General features: G+C 45.2%; 1 protein-coding gene across 2 annotated transcripts in view; it reads left to right on the top strand.

Moving 5' to 3' along the window:
• The window catches only part of ZC3HC1 (zinc finger C3HC-type containing 1), a 63824-nt gene that overhangs the window by 14515 nt on the left and 33764 nt on the right, over positions 1 to 15545 (top strand). The window contains exon 10 of one of the 2 annotated variants that reach the window (XM_056573148.1): positions 6088 to 6611. The exons of the other annotated variant lie outside the window; for it this stretch is intronic. Coding sequence (XP_056429123.1) covers positions 6088 to 6156 — 69 coding nt within the window. The 3' untranslated portion in view covers positions 6157 to 6611. Of the gene's footprint in view, positions 1 to 6087; positions 6612 to 15545 lie in introns of those variants that run through there. 2 annotated transcript variants of the gene reach the window in all.

The raw sequence follows: 15545 nt of genomic DNA, 5'->3' as shown, positions 1-15545 counted from the left end.
GATTCAAAGGCATCGCCTCAGTCTTGGATAAATTAACCTTATACCCCAAAACCACCCCATAGGAGTGCATAATCCGATACAGGACAGGGAGGGAGAGGAGAGGACGTGTGAGGGTCAGGAGGACATCGTCCGCAAATAGATCTTAAAGTCCCGATCATGCAACTGGACCCCAGAGATATCTGGGTCCCCCCGACCCAGAGCAGTCAGAGGCTCAATGCAAAGATCAAGGGAGATAACGGTCATCCCTGTTGGGTTCCATTATACAAGGGAAAACTCGAAGACGTCACATCTGGGAGCTTAATAGAGGCAGTATGGGAGGAGTAGAGGTCCTGCAGGGTAGTCAGGAAAGGCCCAGTAATCCCAAACTGCCCAAGGATAGCAAACATAAATGGCCAACTAAGCCTATCAGAGGCCTTTTCGGCATTAAGGCTAATGACCAGGGCCTGTTCTGAGCGCCAGTTGATCAAGTCTATCAGATCCACCACCCGTCTAGTGTTATCACCCCCTTGGCGGCAGGGGATAAAACCAACCTGATCCTTATGAATTAGGGAAGAAAGAAAGCCACAGAGGCGTAGTATCTCTAACTTTGGTAAACATCTTTAGATCAGAATTAAGAAGAGCGATGGGCCTGTAACTCGAACAGTCATGAGGGTCCTTACCTGGTTTAGGAATAAGAGTGCTCAAAGAGTGTAAAAAAGATTGCGGTGGTGATTGGAGTGTTTAAAACAGCTTGATCAGCAGCTGATAAATTAGGTAAATCACAGTGCGACAAAAAGGAACACAAAGCATTATCACGATCCCCCAGGTCAGACAGAAGCTGCGAAGGAAGAAAATACAGTTTAGAGTAGCAATCCATAAAGAGACAAGAAATTGCATCAGGATGATATTGACGAGCACCAGCAGCATTCTTCAGGGCCAAGGGAGACTGGGCAGCTGTCCGATCATGTAAACGCCTGGCTAGCATAGTATGGGCCTTATTGCCCTTCTCGTAGAACCGCTGTTTAGCATGGAGAAGAAGGCGTTCCACCTTCTGAAGAGCCAGATCACCCAGGCCGGCTCGGGCAGCAACCAGTCGCCTCCACACCGAAAGAGAAGGGGAATCCAAAAGAGAAGCATCAAGTTGAGAAATCTCAGCATGAAGCTCCCGGGAACAAGCCAAGGCATCTCTCTTGAGACTGGATCCCAGGGCAATACAATGACCTCGGACCAACGATTTATGGGCTTCCCACAGAATGGCCTGCGAAGCAACAGAGCCATCATTGGTGGTAAAATACTTGGAGATACAGGCATTAATCTATTCCCGGGAGGGCAAAGATTTGAGCAGAAAGTCATTGAGGTGCCAATGACAGAGACAGAGGAGAAAATGAAAATAGGACCGGACTATGATCTGAGCAAGAGATTTGTTCCAGAGACGCATCAGTGAGCATGCGCACCATTGGGAGGTTTCCAAAGAAAAAATCGATATGCGTATGCAGCCGATGCGGGTGAGAGTAAAAAGAAAGACAGTTCCGACGGGTGATACATGCGCCAGAGATCGTACAAAGAGGAAGATCTAACCAGTTGACGAAAAGGTGACGCCAAACACATTTGAGCGGGGGAGGGAGGGAAGCCCATCAGTGATTGACTATCCATAGAGGGTGAAAAAGATTTAAAGTCCCTGCCCAAAAGCCATGCAGAAGGGGAATACTTGTGGAGTTTGGCTAGGACCCTGCGAAAGAAAGGAATTTGGGAGGAGTTTGGAGCATAAACATTACAGAGAATTAAAGGCTTACCCCCCAAGGAACCCTCAACTATAACAAACCGCCCACTAGGGTCTAAGAAAGAAGCAACCTGTAAAGGGCATGACCTAGAAATCAAGATAGCAACACCAGCAACCTTCCTACCGAAAACACCTGGGGATATAAATGCTGTAGGAATTGGAAAGAGCCACCATGGTCAGAGTGCGTCTCCTGAATAAACGCAACATCCACCTTCAGCGCATTCAACTCCCGCTGTAACAGGCGCCTCTTAGGTGGGGGAGTTGAGGCCCTTCACATTCAAAGTGACACACTTGACCATGATGGATACCAAAGGGAGAAAAACGCTTATGCATTAGAGTACTCGCCTGAGCCCAGAAAGCAAAACCGAATGGTCCAGGAGAAAGGACATCCACAATTGCGGCCAAAGAGAAGAGATCCGATCCCAGAGAGCCTGAGGGGGAAAAAAAACAACAAAGAAGACAACACGAGACAGACAAAGACAAACAAAAGAAACGTACGGAAAATACACCAATAAGCGAACCAATGACCCAAAGATCATAGATGAGGCCTCAATGGCAATCCAGACACAGAGGAGGTCAGGACAAATGGGAGAAACAAGGTTAACAAACATAACAATAAGAACCAACCCAGTGGTACAGCCTCAGAGGGGGTAGTGGAAGAACGACACATAAAAGAGACTGAACTTTAAGGTGACCTAAAATACTAGTGCATAAAGATACACTCACTAGGGATCGTTTGGCCTATATTATCGTCCGATATTCGCGATTTTGGCCAGAGACCACCGCCACTGTCCCATTGCCTCCCCCATCCCCGGTTTTATAATTACCTGTTCCCGGGCCCACGCTACTTCTGGCTCCTGCGGCGTCCTGTGTTACGCTGTGCACTGCCCAATGACGAGTGACGTCCTCAACGCGACGTCACCGTCAGTGCGCACAGTGACAGCTCAGGAGGACGCCGCCGGTGCCAGAAGTAGCGTGGACCCCCGGGAACAGGTAATTATAAAACTGGCAATGGGGCGGCGGCTGCGGTCTCTGGCTGGGGCGGTGGGGGGGGGCGTCGCAGTGGTGGGGGCGGTGGCCGTTACATGACTCAGGAGGACCCCAGGAGGAGATAAGCGGGTGGCGGCGGCGGTCTCTGGCACCGCAAAAGACGCTGCAGTTCATTGATTTAAAGCACCCGCTGCAGCTGTGTCGCGGGGGTGGGGGGGGGGGTGGGGAGATAAATAGCCGATAACTTATACCGGAATATCGGTATGTTATCGGCTATCGGCCATAACCTCCACAGAGTACCGGTATCGGCCCGAAAAAAACGATATCGGTTGATCCCTAACACTCTTGCCAAAAATATGAATTATGCTTTATGAGGCCGAGGAAAACCATGTAGAGAGAAAATCCACAAATAAGAGTCCAAACAAAAGCTACAATCTACAGAAAACTTATCAAGGGGGAGCCCCGCGGGGTCTGCAATGGTGGTTTGTGACTCCGGTCAGACTGGCGGTTCCGGACAGGCAGCCATACTGGAGAGAGAGGAGGGGGGAGGAGTCAAGCCCCAGTCCACTATCTGAAGTGTAGGCAAGTCCAGAGCAGGGCAAACGCCCGACAAATCAGAGAAGGAATGTAAAACTGCAGAACATCCATCCCTGTGGGCATGGAGAGCAAAGGAAAAATTCCACCTATAGGGCACTTAATGGTTTCTCAGGACAGCCAGGAGGGGCTGGAGCATCCTCCTCTAACGTAGAGTGATCCATGAAAGATCCTGGTACAGCTGTATAGGGGTTCCATCAAAGTCATAATTCTTTGAGAATACGGGCCTTTGTCATAATCAGCTCCTTGAGCTGAAAGTCATGCACACAGCAGATAACGTCCCTAGGAGAACCATTCGCAGACTTGGGGCGGAGTGCCCTATGGAACCTTTCCAATTTGATCTTGTGAGTAGGAAGTTTGCCCAAAATGAGATTGAATATGGCTTCCAACACCACACGGAGGTCCTCCTCCTCAGTGGCTTCTGGGAGACCCCACACCCTGATGTTATTACACCTCCCTTGGTAATCTAAATCATCCACATGGTCAAGGAGATCACTGAGGAATTCAGACTGGGAGGCAATGGTAGTCTGGAGCTGGGCTACATAGGCCCGAGTAGCATCATTAGCTTCCTCCAAGCCTCCCATCCTATCAGAGACATGCTGTAAGTCCTGGCGGAGAGAGGAGATCTCAGCCCTGCACGTATCCTTTACTTCAGCAATGAGGGAACTAAAGTCCTCTTTGGTGGGAATTTGAGACAGTAGCTGACTACAGTCAGAAGGCGCAGGAGAGGCAGCAGGGGCCCCAGAGGGATCAAGGTCCACCTCTGGGAAGGCCATTCCAGGCAGATGTTCGTCCAGACAAACGGACTCCACAGCAGTGACAGATGTGCAGATGCGGCCCTACTGTAAGGCAAAGTGAGGAGCCCCCACATTTAGGCCACTAGCAGAGTGGCAATAGAGGTGCAGGAGGGTCAGACACCAAGGGAGCAGAAGGTGGAGAGTGGGGAGGATCAGGTGGCAAGGTCCAGTCCCCTGCTGCAGCAAGAGGTAGAGGGCCCTTATCTGAGGCCACAGGGCTAGCAGGCCCAGCAATGAACGGCCATGGAGAGGGGGAAGGAGGGCCCCCCACCAATGCAGCCCAAGATGGCGGCGTACTCCTCTGGGAGGACTGGGGAAATGAAGGTACCTGGGGAGGAGAGGAAGACCCACTGCAGGGGGACTCAGCCCCAACAGACTGTGGCACTGAAATGCCACTCACTGCTGGGTGCGGGGAGAGTCCTGTGCAAGCACTGGAGGCTCCATCACCATCGCAGCCCCGTAAGTGAAGGCAGTGGAAGCCGCGGGCAGTAGATCAGAGTCCAGGTCCCGGCAAGGCAGCACTGGCGAAGAGGTAAGCAGGTGTAGTGGGGCCCCGTGACCGCCTCTGGAGTCGGCAGTGGGCTATCAGTGGAGCGGGCACCCCGTAGAGAAGCAGGTCCTGCAGAGCGGGATCGGTGGCCGAGCCGTAATGGCGGACAGCACGCTCAGGCCTGCAACTGGAGAGGGCCGGAGATAAAGGGTAATCCCTCCTAGAGGCGCAGAGGTCTGCCAGAGGGTAACCAAGGTTTAGTGCATTTGCGGAAAGTCCTCCCCATGAAAAATAGCCGGGTCACCGCAAGAGAGGACTAATATAGGGCCCTAGGGAGCAGGCCATGTGACTTTATTCCGCTGAGAGTAGGAAAAGTCTTAAAGGGGTACTCCAGTGGAAAACAATTTTATTTTAATTTTTTTCATATCAACTGGCTTCAGAAAGTTAAACAGATTTTTAATTTACCTCTATTAAAAAAAATCTTAATCCTTCCAGTACTTATCAGCTGCTGTATGTTCCAGAAGAAGGTGTATAGTTATTTTCTTTCTGACCACAGTGCTCTATAATAGAAATAATTTACAAATCTGTTTAACTTTTTGGCACCAGTTGATTTGGGGAAAAAAAATTTCCACCGGAGTATACCTTTTAAGTGATGCTCATCTCGGAAACAGAAAAAAGACTGCAGGGGAACATGGCTAGGTAAGTATATGGTTTTTAGTTTTTTTCATTTTCTATGCTCTGCCCTACAGAACCCCACCCCTACCCCAGCAGCATATTAAGGCTAGGTTCAGACTACGGAATCCCCGGGCAGAAAATTTCCGTCCAGAGATTCCGAGTGCGGCCAGTGCTGACACTGCAGTCTCCAATAGACTGCAATGTGTTCTGCGCGGATTTCCACCTGAAGAAAGAGCAACGCCATTCTTCAGGCGGAAATTTCCAAGCGGATTTTCCATTCACAAATTCCGCTTCACAAATTCTGAAGTGTGAATTTGTGAACGGAAACCCATTCACTATACTGTACATTTTGGCAAGCGGAATTTCCGTAGTCTGAACCTAGCCTAATTGTTGTAAAACACTGGATAAATCCTCTAAAAGGTGTTGGTGTTAGGTGAAATACTTCTTCAGATGGGAATACCCATTTAAAGGGGTTATCCAGGATTAGAAAATCATGCTTTCTTCCCCCCAAAAAAGCACCACACCTGTCTTTAGATTGTGTATGTAGTATTACAACTAAGCTTCATTCACATCAGTAGAACCAAGCTGCAATACCACACACAGCCTGAGGGCAAGAGGGGCCAGTTCTTCAGATCTTTGAACAGAGATACAGCTAATCCGACAGGCAGAGGCGATCCACTATGTTTCTGTTCAGTAGTGCTGATGTCTGTAATGGTATGTATGTATTTGTACTTTTTAAAAATTCTTAAACCATCATACATCTCTGTGAAATCTTGTTTCAGAGTGTTCCAGAGAAATCTCGCAAAGTGTTCAGAATATTTAGACAATGGCAAGCGAGCAGCTCATCTTGATGGCCATGGCTCATCTCCTACCATCTTCATCACTGCCATAAGACGAATATGCCTGTGTTCTGTGAATTCACATCTCTGCTGAGGACTACCTTCTATATACAGTAATGAATGCCCATCACCACCAATATAAACTTTGTTGTCCTTTTCCAGAAAGTATGTCACAAATGGGTTTTAAAACAATATGATTGTTTAAAAAAACTTTCTTATTCAAGTGAAAGATGTGCACAAAATCTGAAAATATCAGTCAACATTATTTGTAACATTAAAACAGCTGGGCAATGAATTGTGGGACAGAAATAGCCATATATTATTAGCTATTTTTCAAATGTTTGTTTATACTCTGGTACAACAGTTGTAAAGGTTTCAATTATTTGTTTACTTGCATGCCTTTCTTACTGTAATAAATATTCATGGAAGAAATTGGTTACTGTAATGGGACCTTGTACTCAGTTTTTTTTTTCCCCCACACATGGAGATAGTTTTGACACTCTGGAAGCCAATTAATTGACTAGGTTCACACTATGCAGAATACCGTTATGAAATTATGCTGGGAAATTCAATTTACCAGGAAAGGTTAAAGGACCCTAACATGTATAGCTTGGAAGAAAGAAGAGACTGAGGGTATATGATAGAGACTTAAATACATAACTGGAATTAACACAGTAAAGGAGGAAAGCATATTTAAAAGAAGAAAAATTACCACAAGAGGACATCGTTTTAAACTAGAGGGGCAAAGGTTTAAAAGTAATATCAGGAAATATTACTTTACTGAGAGAGTAGTGGATGCAGGGAATCGCCTTCCTGCATAAGTGGTCGCTGTAAATACAGTGAAGGAGCTTAAACATGCATGGGATAAGCATAAGGCTATCCTTCATATAAGATAGAGCTCGGTATAAGGCTATCCTTCATATAAGATAGGGATAAGTATAAGGCTATCCTTCATATAAGATAGGGATAAGTATAAGGCTATCCTTCATATAATATAAGCTAGGGCCAGGGACTATTGATAAGATTCAGATTATTGGGCAGACTTGATGGGCCAAATGGTTCTTATCTGCTGACACATTCTATGTTTCTAATTCATTCCAGTGCAGCATAATCCCATTGCTGTCATTGGGATTTCGCTGTACAGTGTACACTACGGAAATTTTAGCTGTGGAGCTTTTGCACCCAAAAAATGATCTTGCTCAGGAAATACATTGCTGTCTATAGGGATGGAAATGTCCTTGTGTTCCTAGCAGCAATTCATTCAGTCTGTGCCAGCTGCCAATTACATCTTAAAAATTCCCCAAAGCCACCACAATACCAGTTCTGTGTCCTCTGTAGATATCCATGTGATTTTGCCAGCTCCTGTGACCCCTGTTGTCTTCTGAATATTCTTTTCCCTTGCTTGCAGCCCAGACTACAACTTCCAGCAGTTAGTGTGGCTCTGTGTAATGGCTGCCAGCCAATTGCTATTACTGTATGTCTGCATCCTCTGTGTTGTTGTAAACACAGTCAGGTAATAACTGTACAAGTCTTTTCTTTCAAACTATCCCTCCCCCAAAAGTAAATCATGTTATGCTCTGAATGGCAGCAGTCAGTGGTTAGATCTATAGCAGGCAAAGAGCAGCGTTATGTGCTGAGTTGTGACTGAGAATCTTCACAGGAGGCACTGGGCTGTTTCTCTGCTGGCAAGATCCTTACACAGGGAGGGGAGGGGAGGTGTGGATGTGAAGCCAGATTCCTAGACAAGACAAAAACCATGTGGTGTTTGTCTTCCAGGAGGGTGAGGGTTTGCACAGAGACAAGGATAATCTGATAATGGCGTCTTTCTCTCACTCCCTGCATGTAAGTGACAGCTGAAAGAGGGAAAGCTACTCTCTATAGCTAATGAGTGATATTTAGACAAATAGATTGGTGAGAGGGAAAGGATGGGATATGGCTTTAGTTTCCTGAAGTACCCCTTTAACATCACTCAAGCAGGAGAGGGAGTTAGTGCTCGCATCCACAGAGCAATTACTGTGGCATTACATTGCCTGTTAGCCCAAAAAGGGATATAGCTCATATCTTGAAATTGAGCTGACAGGCTACCTTTTGAAAGTAAAAAAATAAATATAGAAAAATAAATATCCACAGATTCCTGCTTATAAAGTTTCACATCGGAAGATGGTACTTTCTGCATGTGTTCTTAAGTATCTTGTAGAATACCTGTCATGATCTGGGATTCCTCCCAGTTCACGCTCCCCATCATAATAAACCACAGTCTGCCTTTATTTGTAGTATTTTTTCGTTTTCTACCTTGATATTGTGCTGTATATTTTGATCAGTCTGTCAGCTCCATGGAGTGGAAAGGGGTGTTCCCCAGCAGGCGTGACATCATTTGAAGGACTTCCTCTCTTACTTCCTCTCTGCTCTGAACACGCAGCCTAGAACAGTTTAGTGTATTATGAGCTGTGATTGGCCGCACACACACACCCCTTAGCACTGAACCCTACTGTGTTAACTCTGCCCAACAGCCAAACAGAAAAATCCAGCACAATAGTTAGCACTATTAACTGAAGGCATCATGACTCTATAGCAGTGTTTCCCAACCAGTGTGTGCCTCCAGCTGTTGCAAAGCTACAACTCCCAGCCTTTTGCTGTCCAGGCTTGCTGGGAGTTTTGCAGCAGTTGAAGGCACATTGGTTCGGAAATCCTGATTTATAGTCTAGCTCAGCTCAAAGGGAAAGGGAGCTGAAATGTTCATCTCTATACACTGTGCTGAACTGAGGTCCCACCTGCATTTCCTGTCTTCTGTCTCTGCCAGACTGCTGCAGGAGACAATCTGCTGTGGTTTATTATATCAGAACATTATATTTTGTCAAATCTGATTTAAAGAGTACATGTCACCAAATACATCTTTCTAAACTAACTCAGGCTATGTTCCCTAACTACTCCGAACACTCCTCTGTATATTCTGTATAAAAGCTCTGTATCTTGCCTTTTATTCTTGCTCAAATAGTGCAATCTCCCAACAGGAGAAAGTGGGCGTTTCCCAGCAGGCATGACACCATGAAGCCTGCTGGGGGACAACCCTCACATGGTGGCAGTGCTGTGATGAATAGAAGACCTCAGGCTATGTGCATCTTTCAGAGAGGCTCTGTGCAGCTGTCAATCAATGTCAGTGCAGAAAAGCACTTCGAGTTTGGTCTCCTGCCAGGCCGGGAGGAGACCAAACTCACTGTATTAATTGTGGCAGGAAACAGAACAGAGCCACTTAGTAGTAGTCATTTTTTCTATTCCATTTCAAATATATTTATGTTAATTTTTAAAAGTAAGTGAATCGGAAAGTGTCTGCTAATTACACAAGCAAAAATATATTAAAAGTCTTATTTGGTGACAGGTACTCTTTAACACCTTAAGGACTCAGCCCATTTTCACCTTAAGGACTCAAAACAATCTTTGTTTTTGCACTTTCGTTTTTTTTCCTCCTCATCGTCTAAAAATCATAACAAGTTCAATTTTGCACCTACAGACCCATATAAGGGCTTGTTTTTTGCATCACCAATTGTACTTTGTAATGACATTACTTATTTTATAACATAATCTGCGGCAAAACAAAAAAAAAAAATTGGTGGCATGAAATGAAGAAAAAAACATTTTGCTATGCAGTGCCCTTTACGGTAAATATAACACATTATCTTTATTCTGTAGGTACATACGGTTACAGGGATACCCAATTTATGTAGGTTTTATTTATTTTTACTTTAAAAAAATTAGCACTACATGCACCAAAATTGGTATGTTTAACCACTTCATGACCCAGCTAGTTTTGGCCTTCATGACCCAGTCCATTTTTTCAAATCTGACGTGTCTCTTTAAGTGGTAATAACTTTGAACTGCTTTTACCAGGGAAAGTAATTCAGATATAGTTTTTTCAAGACATATTGTACTTTATATTAGTGGTAAATTTTTGTTGATACATAAAGCGATTTTTGTGAAAAACTAAAATATTGTGAAAAATTAGAAACATTTTCATTTTCCTGTTTGAAACTCTCTACTTGTAAGAGAAATAGTCATGCCAAATAAATGTAGTTATTAATTCCCATCCACAACATGTCTACTTTATGTTGGCATCATTTGTTAAACATTCTTTTACTTTTTTACAACATTAGAAGGCTTATATTATTACGAGCATTTTTTAAAATTTTCCACAAAAGTTGGAATTCCCATTTTTATTTGGGGGGGAACAATAACATTTTTAATATATATATATATATATATATATATATATATATATATATATATATATATGTATGTATGTGTGTGTGTGTATATATGTATATATATATATATATATATCTATATATATATATATATATATATATATATATATAGGCTTGAGATATGTGTGAATAAATGCACTTTTTTTTTTTTTTTACTGGAGTGCTGCGCCATTGGAATATATATATATATATTCGTGTGTGTGTGTATATAGAGAGAGAGACAGAGAGAGAGAGAGAGAGACAGAGAGAGACACACAGACACACAAAGACAAAGAAACTCTGGACGGTTAAGGGATGCCGAGGGAAAGTGGGCAGTTAAGGGACACTGGGGCCTCCTAGCAGAGCAGTGTGTTTGTGTCCCGATCCCTGTGATCGGGACACACACACTGCGCTGCTCAGGATTTTTCTATGCGAAATGCTTCCATCAGCTAGTCAGATTTGTGAGGGGGGACGAAAACCCCCTAGGTCCCGAGGCAAGAGGGCTGGCTATCAGTGATAGCCACCATCTTACCGGGCGCAGCGGGATGCCACGAGTAGCGGCCAGTATCTGCCTGACGAACATGTATGTCATGGGTCGGGAAGGGGTTAAAATAGTCATCTTCTGACCCCTATAACTTTATTTATTTTACTGCGTGTGGGGCTATGTGAGGGCTCATTTTTTGCGCTGTGGTCTGTAGTTTGGACTTTGGTATTTTTTTACATTATGTCCAATTTGCTTTTTTTTTGTGGTTTAGTTCCAATACACACAAAGGGAAGAAACTTGCGTACAGCAAAACATGTTACTGCAATCCTTTTCGAGAAATACTCTATTTTTAAGAAAAATATCAGGGGTGCCAACATTTATGGTCATGAGTGTGTGTGTGTATACACACACACACATACACACACACACACACACACAAAGGCTTTTGAAAGCCTTTTGCAACTTGCTGGACAAAAGGGTACAGCTTACAGGAAAGTGGGGTATGTAAATATTAATGACTAGCCATTTGTATAATGGAAGGATATTTGTTTGACTTATAATTGTTTAACCTATTCACTGCAGACAGCACTAACCATTTAAATTCAACTTTCAACAACTGACTCACAGGTAGTATTTCTGCATTCCATCACTTACCAAAATATTCATTAGCTTTCTGCCAGCAATATTGTCACTGTAAGCAATCACTACATCTGCTTCCAGTTTGATAGCATTTATGATTTGTTTATTTAATCCAATTGAAATGGTAATGCTTATGCTGGAAGAAAATATTCTTAAATATGCAAAAGTATACACTACTTACCTACACCTGCAGGTGTAAATAACTATTGTTTGGTTGGTTGTCCGTTGCTTAAAGAAGGACTGCGGTGCAACCTTTTTAACTTCCCCTGTGCCCGGGCTGCAAAAACTAAAAAAAGCAAACTTTAACTCCCCACACTACATTCCCCCATTGCCCAATATCAGCGTCCCATTTTTCCAGTGCTATTTGGCTTCATAGGCTCGGAACGTCACACTGCAATCAGCGTATCGCCAGCCACAGCGATGTCCCACCTCGTCTGGTGATAGGCTGAGCGCACTGTCATGTAAGGAGCCCAGGCAGCAGGGAGAAAGCTGGGCCCGAGCTCCTTACATGACAGTGTGCTCAGCCTATCACCGGCGGGACATTGATGCAGCCGGCGATACGCTGACTGCATTGTGACGTGCCGAGCTTACGAAGCATAAAGCCGAGCAGCATCGGAGGAAAGGAACGCCGATATCGATGCAACTGGGGAACGTAGGAAGGCGAGTTAAAGTTTTTGCATTCCGGGCACATAGGAAGTTAAAAAGCTTGTGCCACAGTGCTCCTTAAATATTGTGTAAGTCCTCCTTGTACCACCAAGACCTCTGATGGTATCCTATGGTATCTGGCACCAAGACAGTCCAAGCTTATCCTTTAAAGGAATTATCGGACAGGAGGGGAAGGTTTTCATAACGACGCACATTATGTGGGATATAAAATGTATATATATATATATATATATATATATATATATATATACCTATACTTACATCCTACCTGGTCCCCTAGTGCTTACTGGGCCTGGCATGTCATACTGCAGCTCAGAAAGGGGATCGTAGAGTGCTTGTGGGAGCGCCTTAGGTGAGTACAGGTTTATTGTTTTATATCTCACACAATGGGCATAGTTAGAGAAAAAAAAAAAACACCTCTACCAACAGATAACCTCTTTTAAGTCTTCATGGATCAGGCTTGTTTTAGTAGCACGTCATTGATATCCTTCATCAGAATAGGACGCAGGTAATTTGGAGGCCAAGCCAACACTTTAAGTTCTTGGTCTTGTTCCTCAAACCATTCCTGAACAATATTTGCAGTGTGGCAGGGAACATTTTCTTGCTGAGAGAGGACACTGCCATTAGGGAATACTATTACTGTAAAGGGGTGTAATAGGAGTTGGGTAGATGATGACATCCACATGAATGCCAGAACCCAAGGTTTTACGGCAGAACGTTATGTGTAGAATATTTTCCCTGAGCCCAACAGCAGCACAGTTATGGGGTGTTCTCACCACTGTGAGATGGCAAGATAACTGAAGTTTGTCAGAAACCTCCCCCACAGAATATCCAGTTATACACAAGGACAATGAGTTATGATAAAGTAACCGAGACTACATTAAGGCAGGGAGGCTTAGATTGCTGTTGGGCTAAGCAAAAACATACAAGCATTCTAAATGTAATCTTCCCTTATTTCATCCAGCAGCATAATAAGGGTAATAAGCAAGTACAGGCCTTGAAAAGGCTGTTCTAAACGCCAATAAAGTATATATTTCCCCCCACGTCTCCACGATAGGACCCATGAGATTATCTCCTCCTCCTGATTGGGACAGGAAAAAACACTGAGAGGTTAAATTCCCCACCCCTTCCTGTCCACACCAGTGTTTTTTCCTGTCCCTGTCAGGGAAGGAGCTGAGAGGTGCAGGGGGGTTTCTGACTCTCCTGCATGAAGAAATTAAGGTCCTTACCGGGGCCTTGCGAACTCTGGGTGTGAGCATAGCACACCCCCTGTCTTTTTCTCCCCGTGGTCCGGTCCTCTCTGTAGGTCCGCTCCGGGAGCATGGAGGTGGAGGGATACCGCAGGGGGCACCGTATAGTGTACGGGTCTCTGTGCGGTCTCCTTCAGTGGTCTCTGCCTTCAGCGAGGAGTTCTAGTTATTTTTCTTCCGGCCGGGGATGCTGGCGTCTGACGTCACTTCCGACCGCGCTCGGGCAGGGAATTTGAATCTGGAGACCGGCTTTTTTCCTATAAGAAGCCCCTCTCCCAGATGGAAGCTGCTCTAACTGATTCCAGCGTTGGAAGATACAAGGCTGCATCATGAGCTCACCTGCAAAGTTTCCAGATCCTCCAGTGATCCCAGGATCCGTGAGTACTGAGGGCCTATGGGTTTGCCCTGGCCTATCTTCATTGCATGGTGTTTTATCCTTCTCTTCCTTGTATTTGCAGGGAGACAAGGATTCTGCAGGTTCTTCGGTTAAACAGAAAAAATTAAAACCTAAGAAATGTGTTATTTGCTATAAGGAGTTTCCTGAATCTGCTTCTAAACCTATGTGTAAATCATGTATTTCATCAGTAGTAAAAGATGACTCTCCAACTCTTATGCAAGAAATTAAATCCATGATACATTCGGAGATACACTCTGCATTGGCCTCTTTTACACCTGTTACCCCTGTGGCTCCTACTACTTCAGTTAATCCCTCAGCTGTAGAAAAGACTAAAATGGTGTATTTTTCGGATTCTGAAGAAAGTGTATCTCCAGAATTGGAAGAAGAAGAATTTGTGGAAAATCATGATGAAGAGGAAGATTCCTCTTTGAAAAAATTCTTGTTTAATTCTGATGATATAGAATCCTTAATTACCGTATTTATCGGCGTATAACACGCACTTTTTAGGCTAAAATTTTAAGCCTAAAGTCTATGTGCGTGTTATACGCCGATACACCCCCAGGAAAGGCAGGGGGAGAGAGAGGCCGTCGCTGCCCGCTTCTCTCCCCCTGCCTTTCCTGGGGTCTAGAGCCCTGCTGCCGGCCCTTCTCTCCCCCTGGCTATCGGCACCGCTGTCGTTGCTATGCACGGTGCGGCGCACTGACGTCATGCGCCGCGCCGTGCAGCTCATAGCAACGACGCAGGGGACGCACGCCGGAGGCCTGCAACAGCGCGGACCCGACCCCGGCAACAGGTAATTATGCCACCGGGGATGGGGGGAGGAAACGGGGCAGCAGCGCCGGCAATGGGTGCCGCTGCCCCTTCTCTCCCCCTGGCTGTCGGCGTCGCTTCTCTCCCCCTGGCTATCGGCGCCGGCAATGGGGCGCCGGCACCGATAGTCAGGGGGACAGAATGGGCAGCGGCGCCGATAGCCAGGGGGAGAGAAGGGCCGGCAGAAGGGCTCTAGACCCCAGGAAAGGCAGGGGAGAGAAGCGGGCAGTGACGGCCTCTCTCCCCCTGCCTTTCCTGGGGGTGTATCGGGGTATACACGCGCACACACGCACCCTCATTTTACCATGGATATTTGGGTAAAAAACTTTTTTTACCCAAATATCCTTGGTAAAATGAGGGTGTGTGTTATAGGCCGGTGCGTGGCATACCCCGATAAATACGGTAAGTCTGTCCGTACTACCTTGAATTTAGAGGAAGTTCAGAAGACTAAGTCTATCCAGGATTACCTTTTTGGAGGCCTAGGAGACAGGAAACCCTGCGCTTTCCCTGTTCATACAAATTTGCATAAAATTATTAAAGATGAATGGGCTAAGCCAGAAAAGAATGCCTTTATTCCTAGGGGTCTAAAAAGGCGTAATCCCTTTGATGTTTCAGACTCTACTACCTGGTACACGATACCATTAGTAGATATCCTGGTTGCTAAAGTTGCAAAGCGTACCTCTCTGCCTTTCGAGGATGCTACACAACTTAAAGATCCAATGGATAGAAAGGCAGAGAGTTTGCTTAAAAGGTCCTGGGAGGCTGCTTCCTCACTGTTAAGGCCTAGTATAGCCTCTACCTGTGTAGTCAGGACTTTAGGAGTTTGGTTAGACCAGTTGGAATACCACCTCCAGTCTGATACCCCTAAGGACCAGATTTTGGAATCCTTACCTCTGCTTAGGATGGCATCTAATTTT

Source organism: Hyla sarda, chromosome 4 (assembly GCF_029499605.1).
Source record: "Hyla sarda isolate aHylSar1 chromosome 4, aHylSar1.hap1, whole genome shotgun sequence".
NCBI classification, from domain to species: Eukaryota; Metazoa; Chordata; class Amphibia; order Anura; family Hylidae; genus Hyla; species Hyla sarda.
Note: the sequence above shows the minus strand (reverse complement) of the source record. Positions and strands in the feature narration are given on the sequence as shown.